This window comes from Stegostoma tigrinum, chromosome 9 (assembly GCF_030684315.1).
Source record: "Stegostoma tigrinum isolate sSteTig4 chromosome 9, sSteTig4.hap1, whole genome shotgun sequence".
Classification (NCBI taxonomy): domain Eukaryota; kingdom Metazoa; phylum Chordata; class Chondrichthyes; order Orectolobiformes; family Stegostomatidae; genus Stegostoma; species Stegostoma tigrinum.
The window spans coordinates 79,857,554-79,882,707 of NC_081362.1; the positions used below are offsets into that span (position 1 = coordinate 79,857,554).

The 25,154-nt window shown below is 41.2% G+C and overlaps 1 protein-coding gene across 3 annotated transcripts in view; it reads left to right on the top strand.

Moving 5' to 3' along the window:
• The window catches only part of slc30a6 (solute carrier family 30 member 6), a 155,335-nt gene that overhangs the window by 91,152 nt on the left and 39,029 nt on the right, over positions 1-25,154 (top strand). For all 3 annotated transcript variants that reach the window (XM_048536336.2, XM_048536337.2, XM_048536339.2), the window contains 5 exons: positions 6,006-6,054; positions 7,898-8,017; positions 12,561-12,663; positions 13,225-13,272; positions 16,314-16,382. In XM_048536336.2, coding sequence (XP_048392293.1) covers positions 6,006-6,054; positions 7,898-8,017; positions 12,561-12,663; positions 13,225-13,272; positions 16,314-16,382 — 389 coding nt within the window. The remainder of the gene's footprint in view (positions 1-6,005; positions 6,055-7,897; positions 8,018-12,560; positions 12,664-13,224; positions 13,273-16,313; positions 16,383-25,154) is intronic.

The window sequence follows — 25,154 nt, forward strand, 5'->3', positions numbered from 1 at the left end:
AGGTTTTCCAATGTGATGATTCCACATTGAAGAATGACAATGTAGTGTGCTCTGCAAAGCATTAGAGGAAAAAATAGCGTTCTCATAGACTGTGTTCTCATATGATAAGGTGCTAAGGATAGGTAGCCTGTGTGGCTTGATTGTAGGTGCAGTTATGATGCCCATCAGACAAGCCTTGGCTGTTAAGTCATCCACATTAGAATAGTGTTCTGAAAGCAGGATACATACAGTCTGTATGTCTGTACCTGGAGGAAGTCAGGCATGTTGGCAAAAGATACTGCCTGAGTTGCAGCGTTGACCTCAGCACAAGGACTTGAGGTGAAGCAATGGGTCTGTCACAATTGCATCAGTAGCAGCCTTGATGCATTTATGGTTTGAGGATTGAGCGATCCCACCAGTTCCCAGTAGATCCTTAGAAGCAACTAATTGCATAAAAATTCAGTGCGGTTGTCACCTTGACAGCCAGTGGGAAAGGAAGACCACTAGTGATACAAAACCATATAACCTTACAGTTAAAGTTAATGTTCAAAGCAGATTAGAAAAATTGCCACAGAAAAGTGCCATTTTGAAGGATAAGATGTTCCGACAGTTGCTCCTGTAGGTGTACCATTGTTCTTTATCATTTTTGAGTACAATTTTTAAACTACAGAGCTCCAAGTAATATTTAGTATTTTGTTTTTAATCTCACACCTGTTAACAAGTAAATGATTAACTTGCATCATTTTAATAGTTGAAAAGGTACTTCTTTTAAACAGCACTTACTTCCCTAAAGACCACCAAGCCGTAGGCCACCATTTGTGCTCAGGAATTGACCCAGTTCTCTGAAGTTATCCTGGGACATCCTCAGTCTGCAGCAGCACTGCACCTCACTTCACTAGAGGCAAGGGCACAGAGAACTATAACTTCTGGGCCTCCTGCATCACCTCCACATCCTGAGAGGGTCGTAACCTGCAACTTCTGTGATAGCTGTTGAGAAGGATTTAACCTTGAATGGCATGGGGATGGAACCCTGAATGGGGAGAAACAAGATAGAAACAAAAGACAGTAAGGATGAAGCAAAAATAGAAGACAGTAAAAGTAAGGATGAGAAACAAATGAGACTGTAGTGCAAAATAAAGCTAAGATGACTAACAAGGTTAAAAAGACAAATCAAAAGGTTTTGTCTTTATTCATAGAGCCTTCACAGTAAAGTGAATAAGTTAGACAAGCAAATAGGCATAAACAGTTGTGATGTGCAGAGGCATGACTGCAAAGTGATTCAGGATGAGAACTGAATATCCAGGGAATTCATTGTTTCAGAAGAACAGGCAAAAAAGAAAATATGATGGGGTAGCATTGTTCATAAAGGTGTAAACAAATCCAATACTTAGGATATTTGCTCAGAAAATCATGATGTTGAATCTATGAGTGGAGATGAGAGACACCAAGGGGTGTTGTTGGGGGGGCTATCTGTGGGCCCCTACTCAGTAGGCAGTATTGGAGATGAAAGGGAAGACATTAAACAAGAATTCAGAGATGACTACAATAAAGGTATATGTGTAACCATGGGTGACTTTCAGTTATTTGTAATTGGACAAATCAAACTAACTATAAATGTGATGTTATCGTTAAGGAGGGAGCAAGGGTTAAACCATGAAACAACAGCCAGTCAGTCTAACCTCGGTGATGGGAAACTATTGGAAGCAATTCTGAGGGACACAATTAATCTGCACCTGAAGAAGCATTTGGAACGATAAGGGCCAGGAGCAGGCAGGTTGGACTAGTTTAGTTTGGAATTATGTTTGGCATGAACTGGTTGGACCAAAGGGTCTGTTTCCGTGCGATATGACTCTACAGCAGTCAGCACTGTTTTGTTAAGGGGAGATCACGTCTGACCAACTGGAATGAATTTATCAAAGAGGTAACCGGGTGTGTCGATGAGGGTAATGCATTTGACATAGTCTATCAGACTTCAGCAAGGCTTTTGATAATGTCCCACATGAAAAACTGATAGCTAAGTTAAGACCTCGTGGGATCCAAGGAAACTTACCAGTTAGATCCATAGTTGGCTGAGTGGCAGGAAGGAGGTGGTGATGGTCAAGGGGTGATTTTGTGATTTGAAGCCTGTGTCCCGTGGGGTCTGCAGGAATCCATGTTGGAGCCTTTGCTGTTTATATTGTATTTAAATGATTAGGCTTGAATATACAAGTAGTGATATGAAAATTAGTGGTGTAGTAAAAAGGTGTGGATTATAGGAGGATGTTGATGAACTTGTCAGATGGGCTAATCAGTGGCAAAAGGAGTACAATACACCTATGTGTGAGGTTATGCACTTTGGCAGGACAAGCAAGGCAAGGGAGTACATGATGAATGGTAGGACCCTGGAAAGCACTGAGGATCAGAGAGAGCTTTGTGTACATGTCCACTATACTCCTAAGGCAGCAGGACAGGTAGATAAAATGTTTAAGGCGGCATCTAGGGATACTTGCCTTTATTTGTTGAGGCATGGAAGTTAAGACTAAGAACTTTGATGGAACTATATATAACATTGGTTAGGCCACAGTTAGAATATTGTGTGCAGTTCAGGAAACCTCATTTTAGGAAGGATTTGATTGCACCCGAGAGGTTGCAGAGGAGATTTACCAGGATGTTGCCTGGTTTGAAGAGTTTGAAGTATGAAGAGTGATTGGATGGATTGGAATAATTTTCCTTGGAGCCAAGGAGACTGAGGGGACACATAATTAAGATGTATAAAATTATGTGGGTGCACATACATGATGAGATGTATAAACTTATAGACAGAATGAAAGTTTTCTCCTTGGTAGAGAGATCAGCAGCCAGAAGGCATAGATTTAAGGTCAGGGTCAGGAGGTTTAGAAAGTTGTGAGGAAATTTTTTTTCCACCCAGAGGGTAGCATGAACTTGAACTCTCTGCCCATAAGTATAGCGGAGGCCCGCTCGTAACATTTAAGAAGATTTTAGATATTCATGTGATGCCAAGGCACGTAAGGCTGTGTGTCGAGTGGAAATGGAATTAGAATACCTATACAAAATCCTTGCTGTCAATGGACATCCCCGCAACTTCATACACAGATCCCTACTAAACAGACTAAAACAGGAGGATACAGTATGCCCTGAAAAATTGGCCACACTGCCATCCATCAAGAAAATATCAGAACTGAGAAGATTATTCCTAAGACCACTAGGAATCATGGTGGCTCACAGCCACTCTACGACAAAAACTTACAAGGATTGAAGGCCCCAATTCCACAACATACAGAACCAATATGGTTTACAAAATACATGCAACGACTGCCACAAACATTACATCAGACAGACAGGAAGGAAACTAGTCATCAGAACACATGAACATCAACTAGCAGCAAAATGGCACGATAAACTCTGCTTAATATCGGTAAACTCAGATAATGAAGGTTATTTGTTTAACTAGGACAAGTTAACATAGTAGCCCAAGGCAAATATAGACACGTAGGGAATTCCTAAAGGGACCTGTAATGCAATCAATAAACACATAGAATTGGATCCCATATACAAACCCATACAGATTAAAACCAAAAATGACACTACTCACTGTAATGGACCAGACAGTACAAATTCCAAGTGGAGTAGAAGTACACCACGTCATCGGAGGCTGCACTGACGATGTCACCTAGCATGATGACAAAACATCTGAATGAGAACATGCCAGCTCAGCAAGCAATTCAACAACCTCACTCTCAACCCAAGCAACAAGTCTTTGCCAAAACTTTGAATTGAAGGAAATCACTACTAGCAAGAAAATAGGGGGAATAACGGGGTTCAATTCTGATAAATGACCAGCGTCTGATAATCTACAACTTCACTGTACTAAAGGAAATGGCCCTGGAAATAATTCAGCGCATTGGTCATTCTGGAGCATAGATTGGAGGTGGAAAATGTATGTCTACTATTTCTAAGAAAAAAAAGGAGCTATGGTGCTTGGACATTTCTATGTCTGCACTCCACAAATGAAGCATCACTTTCAACAGTATTCAAGACTGAATAATGGTTGGATACTGAGATGCACTCATGGGACTAATGAAATATCTGCCTATTTCTTTATGAATACCAGGCGGTCACCGTTCCCTCCATATAATGTTGAAGAAAGAGAAACAAAGCTATAGTGTTTAATAGCTAATTAATGACAGTGTTGTGATGTCACAAATTTCCTCCCCACACCCCCATCAATTTAGTTTTCCAACAATTATGCCAGAGATGGGGAAAGTGCAGTGAGTACTGATGTAGCTTAAAGAACTGGTGAATTAATGTAGCATCCAATATGAATGTTAGTAACTACCACAGAATTTGGGCATTACCCCAATAGTGAAACAGACATTAGAAAATGGTCCAGTTACTCTGAGTTGCCTTAAAGATAGGGTGATGGTTAGAGTCTCTCTGTCATTTGTGTATATGGTACGTAGCCTGAACAGCCTGCCCTTTGAACTGCAGCTTTGAAAACAGATTGAAGACCTATGTTATTGGTTTTGAAAGTAGTACCTCCTCAGAAACACAAACAAAAATCTTTTTACTTGTTTCCCTGCACAAATATAGGCTTGTGAAAACAAATGTTTTGTGAGCTGAAACCTGATCAGACTTGACAATGGTTTTAGAATAAAACATTACATTTTATGTTATTCAGCAGAGGCAGTAAAGAACTTGAACTTAAATATTGCTGAAAAAGGACTCATTTTGTTGAAGCTTTCTGCCTTGCAATTCACAAGAATACCAATTCAAGGGGAAAACGAACATTTATACTACATGAGAGGAGAGCACTGATTGGATGGCAAATAGACTCTGATTTGTACAGATCTTCCTGGGGAGAATGTACTAATTAATGATTATTGACGATCAACAAACAGGGTTTGAATAACTTTTAAACCAGGCAGATTCATTTTTATTGCCCTGAATAACAAACCAGAAAATGGTCATCTATTTTTTTCAGTTGAAAGAGGTGTAGTGCATTTTTCTTCTGTCTGCAAAAAACAGCATGCTGCACATTAATAAATGTGGTTTCCAGTACATAGAATTTGTGCCGAATATATTTCTCCACTGTCAGAGACATTGGTAAGTGGCATACGGATAATCACCTCAGTTTTTTTTTGTCTTGCAGTTGACCTGCAAAAGCCATAAAGTGAAAAAGCCAATAATGAAAATACACAACCAACAAATCATATTGTAAAGAAAAATTATTGTATAATAACAGAAGGTGCTGGAGAAACTCAGCAGATCTGACTGCATCTATGGAGTTAATGTTTCAAATCCGGAATGACTCCTCTTCAGAATTCTGAAGAAGAGTCATACTAGACTTGAAGCATTAACTGTTTCCCTCTCACAGATGTTGCCAAATCTGCTGAGTTTCTTTAGTGCTTTGTTTTTGTTTTAAATTTCCTGCACCTGCAGTGTATTGCTTTTATTTATGGTTGTGTAACCGTGTTTCAATTAAAGAATGAAATCCTGGCAACGTCTTCCCATTTAAAATCAAAACTTTAAATAATATTTAAAATCAAAAAGTAGAAATACAGACAAAATAATCAAATTCCCTTTCCTGAAGAGAGAGACTATGTTGCAATGAGTAGTAACTTTAATTCGTCTTTTCAGGCAATGCATATTCTTCTATTATATCTATGTGTTAATTTCATTAGAGTCAGGTGTATTCTGTGCAGCTTAATAACACTTAGTTGAAAAGTTGACATGTTCTTGGTCTTTCCAGCTTTAGTGGTTTCGTCAAGATGTAATCATAACACGTGCAGTATGATAAAACTGTTTTAATGGGAAAACTAAGGATTATGGATAATCTGAATTATGTTTTATTCAAATGATCTCTCCACAGTCAGCCACACCAGGAAAGAAATCTCTGTAGTACTGAGAAACTAAAACAGTTATTGTGTAATAGGAAGACACAGTTTCTTGGTCAGCCTGTGGTCCTTCAAGGTGCACATTTTTAGACAATAAGACAAGAAATATAATGGACCTTTCTGTCTTTGCAGCTGCCAGTACAAGTTGGCTCCAGGAACATGTTGCAGACCTAAGCCGAAGGTAGGAATGATTTAGAAATGAGAACAGAAATTTGCTGGGAATGCACAGCATGTCTGACAGCATTGATGGAGAAAATCAGAGTTAATGTTACAGGTCCATGACCTTTTTGTCAGTATATTGGTCAACCATTGATATGTTGACAGTTTATTGATGTGTTCAGCCTTACTGGTTTTGTAAGTATGCAGTTGTAAAATATGCAGTTCAATCAAGCAGCTTTTGAAAGTAGCCAGTAATAATGGATAATCACAATTATGCTATCAGTTTCTTTCTCTCTGACAGGAAATGAATCCATTATGCCAGAGACCAAAATATTTTTTTTTCCTCATAGAAAGAAAAGTACATTTTGAAATCACAGAAGTGTTGATTCATGCAGTCTTCTGGTGACCCAGAGAAGAGAGTAGCACCAACATTGCTAGAAATGAATTTGCCTTGTACTTCCTGTCAATATGTAGGTGACATATATTTGAGAGCCTGTGAGTGAACCTGAGGGCTGTTATCAAGGTTGTTAGATTTGCTAGTGTAGGTAATTTGAGCAGAATCCCTGCAGCCATTATAAGCCTGGTGTAAAGTCTCTGTGCCACAAAAGGAATCATTGTGCAGAAGGTTGTAATTTAAGCCACCTTCAAAAAAACCCAAATTAAATACCCTGATCTTACTACAAAATGGCAAATTAGAAATTTTTGAAGTTGCTGAAGGGTAATTGTTGCTGTAATTTGTTCTTTCCTCACAATCTGACAAATTGATGTGATTTAGATGAAGAACCTTGTCAAGTGGGAGCATACTGATCATACAGCGTCCCAGTGGACTGCACGTTTACAAAATCACCTGCTAAAAGATCAAATGTTTCTCAGTTTGTGCTGCAGTCACAATTTTGCCTTATCCAGAGTGAGGTATCCTATGATTCAGAGAAATGTATTTTTTTCACATAGACTTCATTGCATGTTAAGCAGCAAGTACATATGTAAATATTGTCATTTGTCCAAAGTTTAACCTGATTGCTTAATAATTGTTAAGCATGGATATTGTTGTGCTTCAGTGACATGAAGCACAGTAGCCATCAACACAGGTTGTAAGAACAGGAGCAGAAAGTTGAATATATTTAATACATTATGTGCATCTTACAAGGCATAAATTAAATACCCTAGAGTAATTTCAAGGCTGTAATTTCATCTTTGTATTCAGATAATTATAAAGCACTAAAGCTTCACTCATAAAAATTACTACATCATCTGTGCCCTTAGGTCAGATTACTTACCTCTCAATCACTCCTAAGGATCCATTCCCTATTATCTTGAGAATGGTTTGGTGGAAGGAGTAGTATAAATTGAAATGTTTGCCATCTCAATAAATATTAGCCATCTCCATGTATTTAAACTTGATTGTGAATTTAAGTCTCACGTGGTGTCATTCATAAATACACATGTGCAAGAAATGGGGGGTGGCAAATCATTTAACATGGTCTAATTTTTTTGGCTAGAATGATGTTAGAGTGCATTAGCTGCAATAATGCAGTCCCACGCAATTTACCAGCCAATGTGGACCAAATGTGGGTTGCTAATTTATTCATGCTAGGAAGTGGTGAATTTTAGCACTTTGCTGCAGGAAGGAAATTGAGAACACCCCACATGGCCACTCTTGTACAGCTTCTAATGAAGGAGGAACTAGAGCTCGTGGAATCAGTTACTTGGAATAATTAATGGTATGGGATAAAGCAAACATTGTCTGTTCATGAAGTAGCTGAGTACTGAAAAATATTGTAGTTGGGAAGATTCAAATGACAAAATATATTTTAAAAAGTTTCAGTATAGATTATCTTTAAAACCACGTTGTGTTTTGTTTGCAGTTTATGTGGAATAATTCCAAGTTTAAGCAGCATTTTGCTTCCTCGCATGAACCCATTTGTCCTAATTGACCTCGCAGGAGCACTGGCACTTTGCATCACCTACATGCTGATTGAAATAAAGTAAGTGATGTGGATTGGAAGTTCCATACTGAACCTCATCCTTGAGAAATATGGAAATAGGCCAGTAATGGATATTATTAAATACAATACCATCTTTAAATTAAACTTCTTAATGTATTAAAACACAAATAATGTTGAGTTATCCTTTGTCCTTGTTGATGTCTACCACAACAGTAATGCAGTTGACCAAAGTTGTCTTGTTCCTTATGTCCTCTTCACTGTCCAATTTCAAGGAACTGTCCTTGCCTGGTTCTATGCATGTAATAAGACTGTTTGCTTCAAGTCTGGTTTTCTGTTTTCAAGACTGATTTGTGCCTCTTGAATTCCAGGAGTGATCGCTCTTAGTTATCTCCTATTTAATTTCTGTGTTGTTTTTCTTCCTGTTCTGCATGTAGTGATATTATCTCCCGGTATGGCTGACATCCAGCTCTATTTCAGGTATTTCTTTTAAAGCTGCAACCAGCTCTATATTGCCCTTGCAAAACTGGAATCAGAGTGTGTCAGGGGCAAATTCTGCTGGTTGGTGTCATATGTGACGCATAAGATGGTTGTAGTTATTGGAGATCAGTCATTTCAGCTCTGCAACATCTCTGCAAGAGTTCATCAGAGTAGTAGCCTAGCCCAGAAATCTTTAGCTGCTTCATCAATGAGTTTCCCTCTGTCATAAGGCCAGAAGTGAGGATGTTCACTGATGATTGCACAATGTTCAGCACCATTCACGATTCCTCAGATACTGAAGCAGTCCAAGTTCTAATGCAACAAGATCTGAACAATATCCAGGGCTGGGCTGACAAATGGCAATTTAAATTTGTACCCCACAAATGCCAGCTAATGTCCATGTCCAATAAAAGACAATCTAACCATCACCTCTTGACATCAGTGGTGTTATCATCCCTGAATCCCCCACTATCGACATCCTGGGTGTTACTACTGCCCAGAAGTTCAATCAGACTCACCATATACACACAGTGGCTACATGAACAGGTCAGAGGCTAGGAATACTACACGTAACTCACCTTCTTACTCCCCAAAACCCCATCCACTATCTACAAGGCACAGGTTAGGAATATGATGGAATAGTCATAGAGTCATACGACATGGAAACAGACTCTTTGGTTAAACATGTTCCCAAATTAAACTAGCTCCACTTGCTTACATTTGGCCCATATCCCTGTAGATCTTTCCTATTCATGTACTTGTCCAAATGTTTTTTAAATGTTGTAACTTACTTGCACCCCCTGCTTCCTCTGGCAGTTCAGTCCATACATGAAGCACTCCATGTGTTTTAAAAAAAAAGTTGCCTCGATGTCTCTTTTAAAACTTTTTCCTCTCACCTTAAAAAAATATGCCCCCTAGTTTTGAATTCCCCCACCCTCGGGAAAAGACCCTTGCTATTCACCTTATCTATACTCCTCATGGTTTTATAAACCTCTTTTTAGTCAACCCTCAACGTCCTATTCTCCAGTGGAAAAAGCCCCAGCTTGGCCAGCCTATTTTTATAACTCAAATCCTCCATTCCCAGCAACATTCTAGTAAATCTTTTCTGAACCCTCGTCAATTTAGCAGTATCCTTCCTAATAGCCTTTGACTGGCCACTTGCCTGGATGGGTACCGCTCTAAAAACACTCAAGAAGATTGACACCCCCAGGACAAATGTAGTGCTCCCACATCCACTTCCTCCACTGACACCCAGTCATGGTAGCGTGTACTCTCTACGAGATGTACAGCTGAAGTTCACTGAAGATCCTTAGACAGGACCTTTCAACCCACACTCACTCCCATGTAGAATGACAAGAGCAGCCAATACATAGGAACACCACCACATGCAAGTGTCCCTGCAAGCCACTAACCATCCTAACTTGAAAATATATCACCATTCTTTCACTGCTGCTGGGTCAAATTCTTGGAATTCCTTCCCTAAGGGCATTATGGTCAAATGGGCTGCAGTGGTTCAAGAAGGCAGCTCACCACCACTACCTCAAGGGCAACTAGGGATGGGCAATAAATTCTGGCAGCCAGCAGCATCCATGTCTCATAAATGAATAAAACAGCATCATTTGATTAAATCTTTACAGCCAAACATCAAGAGGACTGAAATCTTTATTTGTGGCCTGTGTCAAAAGCTCTGTTCCTTTGCCATTGACCATTTCCTCTTTCCCAACCATTTTCTTAGAGTGAACCAAACAATATAAAACTTTGACAGTTTGATCAGTTCTAAATCCAGCTTCAAGCCTGGATTTTTATTAATCACCAAGATTGCTCATTTTCACCTCCACAACATTTCCCACTTCTGTTTCAGTTTTAGTGTCTCCGTAGTCAAAGCCATCTGTTGTTAAAACTCTTATTCATATTTTTGGCCCCATTAACCAAATGCTGGCTTGGCATCCTCCACTTCCTGTAAACTCCAATTTATCCAAAGCTCATCTGTGCACTCTTCCGTCATATTTGCCTTCACTTATGCCTTTGTTGACCAACTTGATACTCTAGCCAGTTGTAAATTTGAAACTCTGTAGTAACCTATGCTTTTGCCTCCTCCCAAACTCTAATCTCCTTTAACTCCTGTGTTCAGATATTCTATGTTACATGGGATACACAGCACAAATAGTTTGTGCTGATGTTTATACTTCACACAAATCTCCTACTGTTCCATCCACCTCACCTTAGCCGTTCAGCTAAGTTTTCTAATTCCTTTTCTTTCACATGCTCATCTAGTGTTTATCTAATCTGTTTGTTTCACCGACATCTGTGACAGTGAATTCTACGTTCCAGCCACTCGAGTAAATTTTAGAAATTTCTATTTTACTTTTGGAATTTTATCTTGCATTGACTTCTCCTAGTTTTGAATTATTCTACAATTTGAAAGAGTCTATTTCTGTCTTTTGCTCACCTCGTTCATAACTTTTGAGGCTTCATCATGTCACCTCTAAGTTGTCCTTTTCTTAATGACAAAATGCTGTAATCTTTTAAATCTTTCCAAAAAGCTAAATTCTCCCAGTTCTGCAACCATCCTTATAAATGTTTGCAGTGGTTCTTTTTGTGTCCTTTTTAGATCCTCTTCATGTTTCACATATCTTCACTACTTTTGAATTAAAGACCTAACCCCATCTATATTTAATAGGTCCAAACCCAGGGGTCAAAGTTTAAGGATGTTGGGTAGGTCATTTAGGACTGAGCTGAGGAGAAAGTTTTCACCCAGAGAGCGGTGATCCTGTGGAATTCTCAGTTACAGAAAGCATTGAGGTCAAAACACTGTCTTCAAGAAGGAGTCTTAGGGCTAAAGGGATTAAAAGCCATATGGGGAGAAAGTAAGAACAGAGTACTGAGTTAGATGACCAGCCATGATCATTTTGAATGGTGGAACAGACTCAAAAGGCTGAATGGCCTATTGCTGCTCCTAGTTTCTATGTTTCTGTATACCCACAGATATTCGAGTGTTTTGTTAAAATTTCTAATTAATGTACTGACCTGTAATCTTGCTGATATGTTTATTCAGTTGTATCCCTGGATCCCTTTGCTCATTTACCTGCCAATTTCTTAGAACAAAATTTTTCCATTTTTTTTTTCTAACTGGGGCCAGGTGTGTATCAGTGGTTGAGGTTAGTATGTCATGTGATGTCTCAGTGTTTGTTGGACAAAGGCTCAATCAAGGCATCAGAAGGGAATTATGCTTTTATTTGAAAAGGGATAATGTGAAAGATTACAGGAAGGAGGTAGGGGAATTACACAGGCTCAGTTGCTCATTGAGAGCCAGTACAAATGCACTTGTTTGAATGTCACCATCCTATGCTGCTATAATTCTGAGATTCTGCATTCTAGATGGTGACTAACATACCACCTCAACGACAAAGGTAAATCATCCAATCATCTACAAATCAGCTCATTAAGAGCTCACCGGTGAGGAAGGATGAGTTTCTCACCCTATCATAGACTTCAGCACTATCAACCTGAGTCTGCAGAGCTGCTGACCAATCAGAGGCAGGCAGCTTCTGGGTCCAAAACTCCTCCAGTCAAGGTCAATTTCCTTGAGATCCAGAAGGTCAGTCATTTTTTTTCATCTGATAGAGTGAAGGAGGTTGGGAGGCAACAGTAGGGGTGGCATTTAGAGGTCAGCTCCATGCTCGCTGCCCCACCCCAACAGACAGATTGGCAAACTAGCCACCTTTCTCACCCTCAGGGAGGCAAACATTTGGGGAGGTGCCAGATGACACATCTTAAGTGGCAATTTATTGAATAGTTTAAGAGCTTTAACAAGTACAGAAAGTCCTGATTGGACCTCCTCATCTAGCTCTTAGTTACTCAGGTGGTCAGAAGAGGATGAGTTTCACTCTAGGGCTAACCCATCCCATTATTTTCCCTTGCCATCTTCAGAGAGAGAAAATTGCCAACCTTACTTTCTAAAGTCTGGGTCATGAACTGACGAAAGTACATCGCCTTGCATTTATCTGTGTGAGATAATAAAATATCAACTGCATTTGATATTTAACTAGCTATAAGAATTGTATTATGACCTATTGAACAGCAGTTATTTTGTCTCTGTTTTCAGTAATTATTTTGCTGTGGACACAGCCTCAGCTATAGCCATTGCAGTTATGACATTTGGTACCATGTATCCTATGAGTGTCTACAGTGGAAAGGTTCTGCTTCAGGTAGGAATCTTCTTACCTCGTGTCCAACCTTGGAAAATAACAATTCATTCTATGGTCATCTGCAAATCAAGTTCTTGGTAAGACTTCAGGCATGCAAAATATTAGGCATGTTAAGTTCTCATGTGACTACAGAGCAATTTTTTGTGTAAATAGGATCTCGTGAAGGCATTATTCAATGCAGAAAATTGTTATATGATGTCGACTTGAATTTACTTTCTTTTTCCAACAAACCTAGATTATTTTTCAACAGAATTTTTAAATGCTGTAACAGTGATGAAACAGGTCTGACATTGTTCTTAGTCAATATGGAAACAACTTTCAAGTGATGAATTAAGAGTATTTATACAAGAATTGAATCATACAATAGCAAAGGCTTACTTTTTTTTCTTTCATTGGGTTTCACTTATAGAATTTGAGAATGGTATAGCCAGTATCAAGGGGCTTAAAATGAGGGGAGGCAAAACAGTTCATTTTGTGAATAAACATATTTCATGTATAAATATTCATAATTGAGAATGCTGCCAATTTTCTAGAAATACATTTGACTTTTTTTTAAAACAGACAACACCTTCACATGTGATTGGACAACTGGACAAACTTTTAAGAGAGGTATGAATTATTACCAGACAACTTAAAAACTAGAGTAACATTTTATCCATATTTTAGTACACTTTCATGTGATCTGGACATCACATGAACGTGTGGATTGTGAATAGGAATGTGTACTATTTCTCCTCCAACTTTTTGCAGTGCCTGCATGTTAACTCTCTATAATTGATATGAAGAGACACTTTCAACACTGCAAAAGTACTTCATTTTCTGTCATGTGTTTTAGAATATCCTGGGGACATGAAAAATAATATGTAAACACAAAGTGTTCGTCAAGATGTTGACTTAAATTAGTAAGACTAGCAATGTCGGTTGTTGGAGAACATACAATATTTTACTCAGTGTGTAGCTGGATGAACACAGCAGGTCAAGCAGCACCTCAGGAGCACAAAAGCTGACGTTTCGGGCCTAGACCCTTCTTCAGGGAGGAGGATGGGGAGAGGATTCTGAAATTTAATAGAGAGAGAGAGGGGGAAGCAGACCGAAGATGGATAGAGGAGAAGATAGTTGGAGAGGAGAGTATAGGTGGGGAGGGGATAGGTCAGTCTGGGGAGAATGGACAGGTCAAGGAGGCAGGACGATGTTGGTAGGTGGGAAATGGAGGTGCGGTTTGAGGTGGGAGGAAGGGATGGGTGAGAGGAAGAACAGGTTAGGGAGGCAGGGATGAGATGAGCTGGTTTGGTGATGCAGTGGGGTGAGGGAACAAGCTGGGCTGGTTCTGGGATGCAGTGGGGGAGGGGGAGATTTTGAAGGTTGTGAAGTCCACATTGATACCATTTGGGCTGCAGGGTTCCCAAGCTACCTAGAATACACCTCCTCCCACCCACCCCCTGCAAAAATTACATCTCCTCTTCACAATTCCTTCGCGCCCCCCTCCCCCCCCGGCAGTGGTCGAGAACGCCCTTGACCGTATCTCCCGCACTTCCCGCAACACATCCCTCACACCCTGCCCCCGCAATAATCACCCTAAGAGAATCCCCCTCGTCCTGGCATACCACCCACCAACCTCCAGATACAATGCATCATCCTCCAACACTTCTGCTATCTACAATCCGACCCCTCCACCCAAGACATTTTTCCATCCCCACCCTTGTCTGCCTTCCGGAGAGACCACTCTCCCCACGACTCCCTTGTCTGCTCCACACTGCCCTCCAACCCCTCCACACCTGGCACCTTCCCCTGCATCCGCAGGAAGTGCTATACTTGCCCCCACACCACCTCCCTCACCCCCATCCCAGGCCCCAAGATGACTTTCCATATTAAGCAGGTGTTCACCTGCACATCTGCCAATGTAGTATACAGTATCCACTGTACCCGGTGTGGCTACCTCTACATTGGGGAAACCAAGCAGAGGCTTGGGGGCGGCTTTGCAGAACACGTCCGCTCGGTTCGCAATAAACAACTGCACCTCCCAGTCGCAAACCATTTTAACTCCCCCTCCCGTTCCTCAGACGACATGTCCATCATGGGCCTCCTGCAGTGCCATAATGATGCCACCTGAAGGTTGCAGGAACAGCAACTCCTATTCCGCTTGGGAACCCTGCAGCCCAATGGTATCAATGTGGACTTCACAAGCTTCAAAATCTCCCCCTCCTCCACTGCATCACCAAACCAACCCAGCTCGTCCCCGCCTCCCTAACCTGTTCTTCCTCTCACCTATCCCCTCCTCCCACCTCAAGGCGCACCTCCATTTCCCACCTCCCAACCTCATCCTGTCTCCTTGACCTGTCCGTTCTCCCCGGACTGATCTATCCCCTCCTCATCTATACTCTCCTCTCCACTTATCTTCTCCTCTATCCATCTTTGGTCTGCCTCCCCCCTCTCCCCATCCCCCTCTCTGATGAAGGGTCTAGGCCCGAAACATCAGCTTTTGTGCTCCTAAGCTGCTGCTTGGCCTGCTGTGTTCATCCAGCTTCACACTTTGTTATCTTGGATTCTCCAGCATCTGCAGTTCCCATTGTCTCTGATCACAATATTTTACTCAGTGTCAGGTCTCAGTCAAGGCCTATTCCTGGGGATCCAGCATCAAGAAGTCAAGTCATTTTGTCATTTGTTGGACGGCAAGGGTAGGGGGTGGCATTTAGAGGTCACCAACATGTGTTCCCCCCCCCCCCCCACCATCTAGACATTGAAGTTCTGTTAAAATCCCATAAGTATTAGTGAAAGAAAAAGTACTGAATGCCAGATTCTCAGATAGCATTGAATTATAAACGTTGATTCACTGGGGACATGTTAGTAACTGCACTTGGCTCTCAGCCATGTGGTTTTGAATTTAATTCAAACTTCAAGTTCAATTTGCTGCATCTGGATTGGTGATAATATGTTGGTCCTTGATGATGGATATGATGGCAGGATGTTGTGTCCTGTGACAATGTGCCTCTGCCTCAAGTGAGTTGAGCTGTAAGACTGTAGGACCACACGCTGCACCCCTAGCTAATGGTGAAACTGTGACAACACAAAGCAAGCAGGAAAGGAAGCACATTGGCTTCCAGCTTTATTTTGCCCCAATATCCAGCATGAATACTTTGGAATTGTTACGTGAAATAAAAAGGCAGTTTAACATGCACGTGTATAATGTGCTGTTTGCCAACCAGAAAGCATTTTTGTATGCTTTTATGTGCAAGTAAGTTGTCAAATGCTACAGCGGATTGTTAAGATAATCAGATGTTGTTTCTGTTTGTTGCTTACAAATGTCTGTAAATAAACTTGAAACATTTGGGGGCGGCACGGTGGCTCAATGGTTAGCACTGCAGCCTCACAGCGCCAGGTTTGATTCCTGCCTCAGGTGACTGTCTGTGTGGAGTTTGCACATTCTCCCTGTGTCTGCGTGGGTTTCCTCTGGGTGCTCTGGTTTCCTCCCACAGTCCAAAGATGTGCAGGTTAGGTGGATTGGCCATGCTAAATTGCGCGTAGTGTTCAGGGGTGTGTGGGTTATAGGGGGATGGGTCTGGGTGGGATGCTTCAAGGGGCGGTTTCCACACTGTAGGGAATCTAATCTAATCATTACTGTGCATGTGAATAGTTGAATGTCCTTTTTTTAGGTCTCCACTCTGGATGGTGTTCTCGAAGTGAGGAATGAACATTTTTGGACCCTTGGATTTGGAACTCTGGTAAGTCCCTTATAGGCCAAATATCAATTTAGTTCTGTAATATCAAATTGTGTTGCTTTTAAGGTATTAAATTTTAGTTTTTTTAAAAAATTGGATCTGGCTGTAGAGAATGGGTAAGTCAAGTGGATCAAATGTCACAGAATAACAGATTGGTTACAGCACACAGGATGCTATGCTGTTGTCTTTGTGCTGGTTCTCCAAAGAAGCAATCATCCATTGCTATTCACTCACCTTCTCATGGCTCTGTGTGTTCTTTTTCAGATAATAATCCAATTTCCTCTTAAATTGCTTGATTGAAGTTTCCTCACCACAATATCAGGCAGCGTATTTCGGATCTGAACAACTCACTGCGTGAAAAGAATATCCTCAAGTGGCTATTGCTGCTTTTGCCAATAACCTTAAATTTTCAGCCCTTCTTTATTTGATATTTCCACCAATGAAATCTTTTTCATTATTTAATGTGTCTAGTCTTGTGATTTTGAAAACCTCTGCAATTTGGGAACAGTTGTTGGGCAATGATTACAGCGTCATAGGATTTAGGTTAGCCATGGGAAGAATGTGGCCAAGAAAAAATTAACTAATTAAAGGAAGGCCACTTTCAATTGGGTAAGATCAGATCTGGCACACACAGATCAAATTTTGGTAGGTAAAACAAAATATAACTTGAAAGCTTGATAATTCTTGTACAGTCAGGTTGCATTCCCACAAGAGGGCAGGTAGAACAAACAAAGGTTGAGCTCCCTGGATAATAAGAGATAAGAGAATAAACTCTTCTAGGGGACTCTAATAACCCTCCAAAAAAACTAAGCAATCACAGGACTAACAAGGGGGGAGTAAATAAATGCAATAATTATCACTAGAGGAAGAAGATATGAGGGAAACTAACGTGGTTCAAGGCCACTAGGTCCCCTGGATCTGATGAGTGCATCCTAGGATTTAACAGGCAGCAGTTACAGAAAAAGTGGATGCCTTGATCGTAATCTTTCTAGAATTATTCAATTCTAGGAAAGTGCCAGAGAATTGAAAAACTGTTGGTGTAATACCCTGATTCATAAAAAGCGGGAAGATGAAATACAGTGGTAACTATATATCAATTAACTTAACATTTGAAAACTACTACAATACATGGTAAAGAATAGTAGAACATTTAGAAATACATAACATAATCAAGTAGAGTCAACATAGCTTCAGAAAGTGAAATCAAACCTAACAAACATATTATTGTGCTTTGAGGAAACAAGGACAAGTCGGATAAAGGGAAACCAGTGGATAAAATATATGTGAATTTCCAAAAGGTTTTGGATCAGGTATCACACAAGGCTACTTATTAAGATAAGACTCTATGGTGCTTAGATTGTATATTAGCATGCATAGACGACTGGCTAATAGAAGACAGAGTTGACATAAGGCAGTCATTTTCAGGATGGTAACTGTAGCAAGTGGAGTGCCACAGGGATCAGTGTTGAGTCCACAGGTATTTACAATTTTTATTAGTGATTTGGATGATGGAAGTGAATGTACTATCATTGCTTTGCAGATGACGCAAAAAGAGGTGGGAAGGTAATTCTTAAAAATACTGAGTCTACAGAAGGATATAGATGGATTGAGTGAGTGGGTGAAAATTTAGAACATGGAATATGATGTCAGGTTATGCGTTTTGGCGAGAAGAATACAAGAGAGATTTGCGTGTCATTATGTATGAATCATAAAAATCTAGCATCCAATTTCAGTTTGTAATAGGGAAGCCAAGTGGACAGTTGATCTTTAATTCAAGGAACGTGGAATGAAAATAGAGTGTTCATGCCAAAACATTACCAGGTGCTCATAAGACCAGATCTAATATACCCATTTTTTGGCTCCTTACCAAAAAATCAGCAATGGAGACAGTCCAGAGAAGATTTATTAGATTGATTCTGAGTAAGTTGGGACTTATTTAAGAGACGACATTGAGTAGGTTGGGTTGCTCAAAGAGTCACCCGTTTTAAACTGGAAAGAGGCGGAATCTGTGGGATTCTTTACTGAGGAATCTATAGAGGTTGAGTCATTAAGTATCTCCGAGTCTGAGAGAGGCAATGTTTGTTTTAATCAGTAAGATGATCAAGGGTTATGAGGGAAAGGCAGAAAAATTGAGTTGCTGATAATCAGATCAGCCATGATCTCAGTGAATAGCAGAGCAGATTCTATGGACCAAATGCCCTGCCACTGCACCTATATATCTGGATGAAATGAGTGTATACGGCAGATGCAAGTGAGAACAATGTTGAATATAATAAATTCATTGGGAAAGTTTAAAAATGAACCGAGACTGAGAAGAGATAATAGGAACTGCAGATGCTGGAGAATCCGAGATAACATGGTGTGGAGCTGGATAAACACAGCAGGACAAGCAGCACATTAGGAGCAAGAAAGCTGACGTTTTGGCCTGAGATCCTTCTTCAGAAATGGGGGAGGGGAAGAGGGTTCTGAAATAAATAGGGAGAGAGGGGGAGGTGGATCGAAGATGGATAGAGGAGAAGATAGGTGGAGAGGAGACAGACAAGTTAAAGAGGCGGGGTATTTTGAACCACAATAAGTGCTACACCTGCCCCGACACCTCTTCCCTCACCCCCCCCCGGCCCCAAGAAGACTTTCCACATCAAGCAGATGTTCACCTGCACATCCGCTAAGGTGGTATTCTGTATCCACTGTACCTGTTCTGGCCTCCTCTTCATCGGAGAAACCAAGCGGAGGCTTGGGGACTGCTTTGCAGAACACCTACGCTCGGTTTGCAATAAATTACTGCACCTCCCAGTCGCAAACCATTTCAACTCCCCCTCCCATTCTTTAGATGACATGTCCATCATAGGCCTCCTGCAGTGCCACAATGATGGCACCCAAAGGTTGCAGGAACAGCAACTTGTATTCCGCTTGGGAACCCTGCAGCGCAATGGTATCAATGTGGATTTCACAAGCTTCAAAATCTCCCCTCCCCCACCACATCCCAAAACCAGCCCAGCTTGTCCCCGCCTCTCTAACCGGTTGTTCTTCTCCCCTATCCCCTCCTCCACCTCAGGCCGCACTCCCATTTCCTACCTACTAACCTCATCCCGCTCCCTGGACTGACCTATGTCCTCCCTACCTCCCCACCTACACTCACGTTTACTGGCTCCATCCCCATCTCTTTAACTTGTCTGAACCTCTCCACCTATCTTCTCCTCTGTCCATCTTCAATCCGCCTCCCCCTCTCTCCCTTTTTATTTCAGAACCCTCTTCCCCTTCCCCATTTCTGATGAAGAGTCTAGGCCCGAAACATCAGCTTTCCTGCTCCTAAGATGCTGCTTGTCCTGCTGTGTTCAACCAGCTCCACACCTTGTTATCTCCGAGGCTGAGCAGAGACTGGAAGCTAATATGAGCGTATAAATCATGAAAGGGTGATAAAAGGAGTAGTAGGGCTTATTAGGTATCAAGCATGAAATTTGAACTGAGGAAGTAACAGAGGTATTAAGTGAGTACTTTGCATCTTTGCATTAAAAATGGATGCCGCCCAAGTCATACTGAAGAAATGGGTAGTTGAACCATTGGACGGGTTAAATGTTGATAGAAATTAGTGATTTAGAAAGATTGCCTGTACTTAAGCCACTGAAACTGAATCCAGTGCTACAGCGGATACTGAAGGAAGAGTGAGTAGAAACTGGGGCAGCACTGACCATAATTTGCCAATCTTCCTTCATCTCAGGTGGTAACAGAGGACTAGAAATCACAAATGTTATGATCACATTCAATAAAAAGTATAACAATAAGTCCAGCAACACCAAGCCAGTTCATTTTGCGGGATGAAGTTAACATTCTCTTGAGAAAATACAGATCAGATTAAGGAAAGCTAGCATGGATTTGTTATGATAACAAAGTGTGGAGCTGGATGAACTCAGCAGGCCAAGCAGCATCTCGGGAGCACAAAAGCTGGATGCTGCTTGGCCTGCTGTGTTCATCCAGCTCCACACTTTGTTATCTTGGATTCTCCAGCATCTGCAGTTCCCATTATCTCTCATCATGGATTTGTTATGGATATATTATACTTCACGAGCTTCAGTTTTTGATCATTTAATGTGGAATTGAGTGAAATTGAGTCAGTGGGAATTTTGCACGCACGGACTTTAACAAGGCATTTTATGAAGTACCACATTATGGACTTGTCAGTGTAATTAAAACTCATGAAATCAAATGACAATGTCTACCTGGTACAAAGGTAATGATCAGAAACACTGTAGTGATAATTTTGTTTTGGTCTATATGGCCTCATGGGTTCAATATTAAGACGACAGCTTTTTTTGATCTGTATTAATGATCTAAACTTCGGTATGCAGGACATAACTTCAACCTTTACAGATGCCTCAAAAGTTGGAAGTGCTGAGAACTGGGAGAGTAGTAAAAGACTTCAACAGGATGTAGGCAGATTGGTTGAACAGTTGGTATTTTGCAATGAAGTTTAATCCAGTGAACTACCATGTTTTGGTCTCTAGTCTGAGTAAGGACATTCTTGCTATTGAGACAGTCCAGTGAATGTTCACCAGATTGATTCCTGGGATGGTAAGATTGACATGAGGAAAGACTGGATCAACTGGGTTTATATTCGCTGGAATTTAGAAGAATGAGGGTGGGATCTCATGGAAACATAAAATCCTAATGGGACTAGACAAGCGAGATGCAGGACGAATATTCCTAATAAAATCAGAAAGAACTGTGGATGCTGTAACTCAGGAACAGAAGTTGCTGGAAAAACTCAGCAGGTCTGGCATCATCTGAAAGAAAAATCAGAATTCATGTTTTGGGTCCAGTGACCTTTCCTCAGAACTGATGATAGCTGTGAAAACTTTATTTTATATGCAGAATATAGGATGGTGATGGGAGAGGGAGTACACGATAGGATAGAGCCCGAAGAGAGAGAAAAGAGCAGTTGGCTAGACAGAGGAAGTTGATAACGATCTGGCTAGGAGGGTGAATAGTTGTTAATGGGGACTGTTAGTGACTAACAATAAGTAGTGTGTAGTGGCAGGCTATGTGATAACAAGGCCTGGTGTGTGGGATAGGGGGCTAGGACATGGGAGAGTTTAGGCCCTAAAATTATTGAACCTGATGTTGAGTCCAGAGGGCTGCAGGGTTCCCAAGCAGAAAATGAGGTGTTCTTCCACTTCTGCTTAGCTTTGCTGGAACACTGCAACAAGTCAGAGACACTGATGTTGTCCTGGCAACAGAGTGATGTGTTAAAGTGGCAGGCAACAGGTAGCTCAGGATGTTTTTTGCGAGCAGCACGTAGATGTTGCGCAAAGCGGTCACCCAGTTGACGCTTTGTTTCCCATTGTTGAGGAAACCGCACAGTGAGCAGCAAATGAAGTAGACTAGATTCTAGGAAGTGCAGGTGAAGTGTTGCTTCACCTGGACGGTATGTTTGGGCCCTTGGATGGTGAGCATGGAGGAGGTAGGGAAATATTGCACCTTCGCCAGTTGCAGGGGAGGGGTTTGTTGTGGGTGAAGAAAGAGTGGACCAAGGTGTCCTGGAGGGAAAGGTTCCTGCGGAAGGTGAACAATGGAGGGGAGAGGTGGGGAATATGTGTCTGGACGTGGCATCTTGCTGGAGGTGGCAGAAATGACATCTGATGATCTTCTGGACGGGGTTGCTGGTGGGATGGTAGGTAAGGACAAGTGGAGCCCTATCACTGTTGTGGGAGGGAAGAGATGGGGTGAGGGCGGAAGTGCAGGAGATGGTTTGGACCGGGTTGAGGGCCCTATCGACAATGGAGCTGGGGAGTCCTTGGTTGAGGACGAAGGTGAATGTTTCCCCTTGTCAAAGTTGGCCTCACTTGAACATGTGTGATGAAGACGGAGGAACTGAGCGAATGGGATGGAGTCTTTACAGGAAGCAGGGTGTGAGGATGTATAGTCCAGGTAGCTGTGGGAGTCAGTGGGTTTATAATGGAAAATAGTGGCCAGTCTTTACCCAGAAATGGAAGCAGAGACGTCGAGGAAGGGGAGGGAGGAGTCAGAGATAGACCAAGTGAAAGTGAGACAGGGTGGAAATTGGAAGCAAAATTGATGAAGTTTTCCAATTCCAGACAGGAGAGGGAAGCAGCACCAATGATTCCAATATATTGGAGAAAGAGTTGTGGGTGAGGGCCGGAATAGGACTGGAACAAGGAATGTTCCATGTACCCCACAAAGAGATAGGCATAACAAGGGGTGCATGTGGGTACCCATGGCCATCCCTCTTAGCTGAAGAAAATGAAAGGAGTTAAAAGAGAAGTTGTTGAGGGTGAGGACGAGCTCAGCCAAGCAGAGAAGAGTGATACAGGGAGAGGCTCGGAATGGCATACTGAGATTGCATGATTAGCCATGATTGTATTGTTTGGTTGTACAGGATTGAAAGGCCGAATGACCTACTTCAGCACCTGTTTTCTATGTCTATATTTCTGATGTAAATTTTGGCAGGAAGAAAGAGGATGGGTGGCACAGTGGTTAAAACTGCTGGCTAACAGTGGCAAGGACCGGGGTTCGATTCCATCGTCAGGTGACTGTTTGTGTGGAGTTTCTGCATTCACCCTGTGTCTGCGTGGGTTCCCACCAGGTGCTCCGATTTCCTCCCATAGTCCAAAGATGTACAAGTCAGGTAGACAGGCAATACTAAATTGCCCATAGTGTTCAGGGATGTGTAATTTAGGTGTGTTAGCCATGGGAAATGTGGGATTATAGGGAAAGGGTAGGGGGATGGGTATGGGTATGGTTATAGGTATGGGATTGGCTCTTTGGACGATCAGTGTCGACCTGATGGGCCGAATGGCCAAATGGTAGGGATTCAATAAGGCAATATAAAATAGAGTACAACATCAAAGAGGGTGCAGAGGGACCTACAGTACACACACAAATCATTAAAAGTGGCAAGGCACGTTGAAAAAGTGGTTAATAAAGTATCTGGGACCCTGAACACTTTAAATGGAAGCAAGGAGATTATGGTGAACCCTTATAAACCACTGATTTGGCTTCAACTGTATAGTGTATCCAATTTTGGGTGCCACATTTAAAGAAGGATGTAAAGGACATATGTGATTTCACAAATGGATCCGGGGCTTCAACAATGACAATAGTAGAGAAACTGGACCTCTCAAATAGTTAAAAGATAAGGTTAAAAGAAAATTTGATAAAGCCTCAGTTAACAACTTGAGTGATTGTAGCAGAGGAGGGACATGCTTTTCCCATTGTTATGCTTGAGAATCATGAGATATTGACGAAAGCATCAACATCACAAGGAAATAAGGGATAATAAGGTATAGAGCTGGATGAATGCAGCAGGCCAAGTAGCCTCAGAGGAGCAAGAAAGCTGATGTTTCTGGCTTCTAAAAAAGGGTCCAGACCTGCAACATCAGGTTTCCTGCTCCTCTGATGCTGCATGACCTGCTGTGTTCATCCAGCTCTGCATCTTGTTATCTCAGATTCTCCAGCGTCAGCAGTTCCTGCTACTTCAACATCACAAGGAAAGGCTTTTTACACAATAAATGGTTTGGATCTGGAATGTTGTGGCATTTGAATGAGCACTTTAAATATCATAACATTTGAGTCTCCAGATCAAGCGCTGAGAAGTGGTAATGTAGAGCAGGTTTACAATAGTTTATGTTGATACAGACTTGATGCGTTGAAAGACCTCTTCTGTACTATATGATTCTATGATCTGCCTGAGAGTATGGTGAAAGTAGATGTAGTTGTGCCTTTCAAGAAGTGTTTGGATAAATATCCCAAGAGAAAATGTCTTCAGGATAATGGAGAAAATGGAAAGAAGTAGGACTAGGTGAATTGCACGTGCGGAGAAATAGCTTGGATTCAACAGACCAAGGGGCCACTTCCTGTGTTGCAACTATTCTATGGGTCTATTCAATCATTTATGGTATATGTTGAAGTAATCGGAACTATATTGTCATGTGAAACAATATTTTCCTTGACATAGTACAGCTGTTTGTGAAAACTTTAAACAAAATTACGAAAAAATCAGAATTTAAAATAAACCTATAATTCACCTAGTGTTTCTTTTTACCTGAATTCTTTCCTATTGTATTCAGTTTTCTTTTCACTAAGCCCTCTCAACCTGATCTATTCTTCTGAAATAAGAAAATGCTTCAAAATATTTATTTTTCTTTCTTTTTCCATTGATGTTCAGCTTTCACTTTCCAAGAGCAATTTCTATATATTTAGCAGATTTGTCAACTAATAAAGATGATTCAAGAACAGAGAATTGAAAAATGCAAAAATACTGGTGAAATTTAAGATTGTAACTTTAACATACAAAGGATTAACCAAGGCAACATGATAAAATCTAGCAGATCCAGAATCTATTTCAGATTTTCTACGCTGTCTGAGTCAACAGCATGTCCTCACTTAATGTAATCTGAGTTTTGCTTCAAGATAAACCAGACAGTAAAGGTAAGTTTAGTAGAATAAACATGAGGTTTATAATGCAAGTAGCAATTAGTGCTTGCAATGACATTCCAAGTAAACCAGTCCACTCTCTGAACCAGCAAACCAGAGGTTAATCCAGGTGGAGGAGCTAAGATATATGGAACTGTTGCTGCTTGCATTATGAATGCATTGGAACAGTGTATTGTCCAAGTGTTAGGTTCCAGTATTTCAATATTCAAGAATTCACCATTGCAAAATGCTTCAAAGTTCCAACTGCCTTAAAAGCAAAGCTAATTTCAAATCTCTGCCATTGATTTTTTTTTCTCCCTTTGTGTATTTTCCCATGTAATTCCG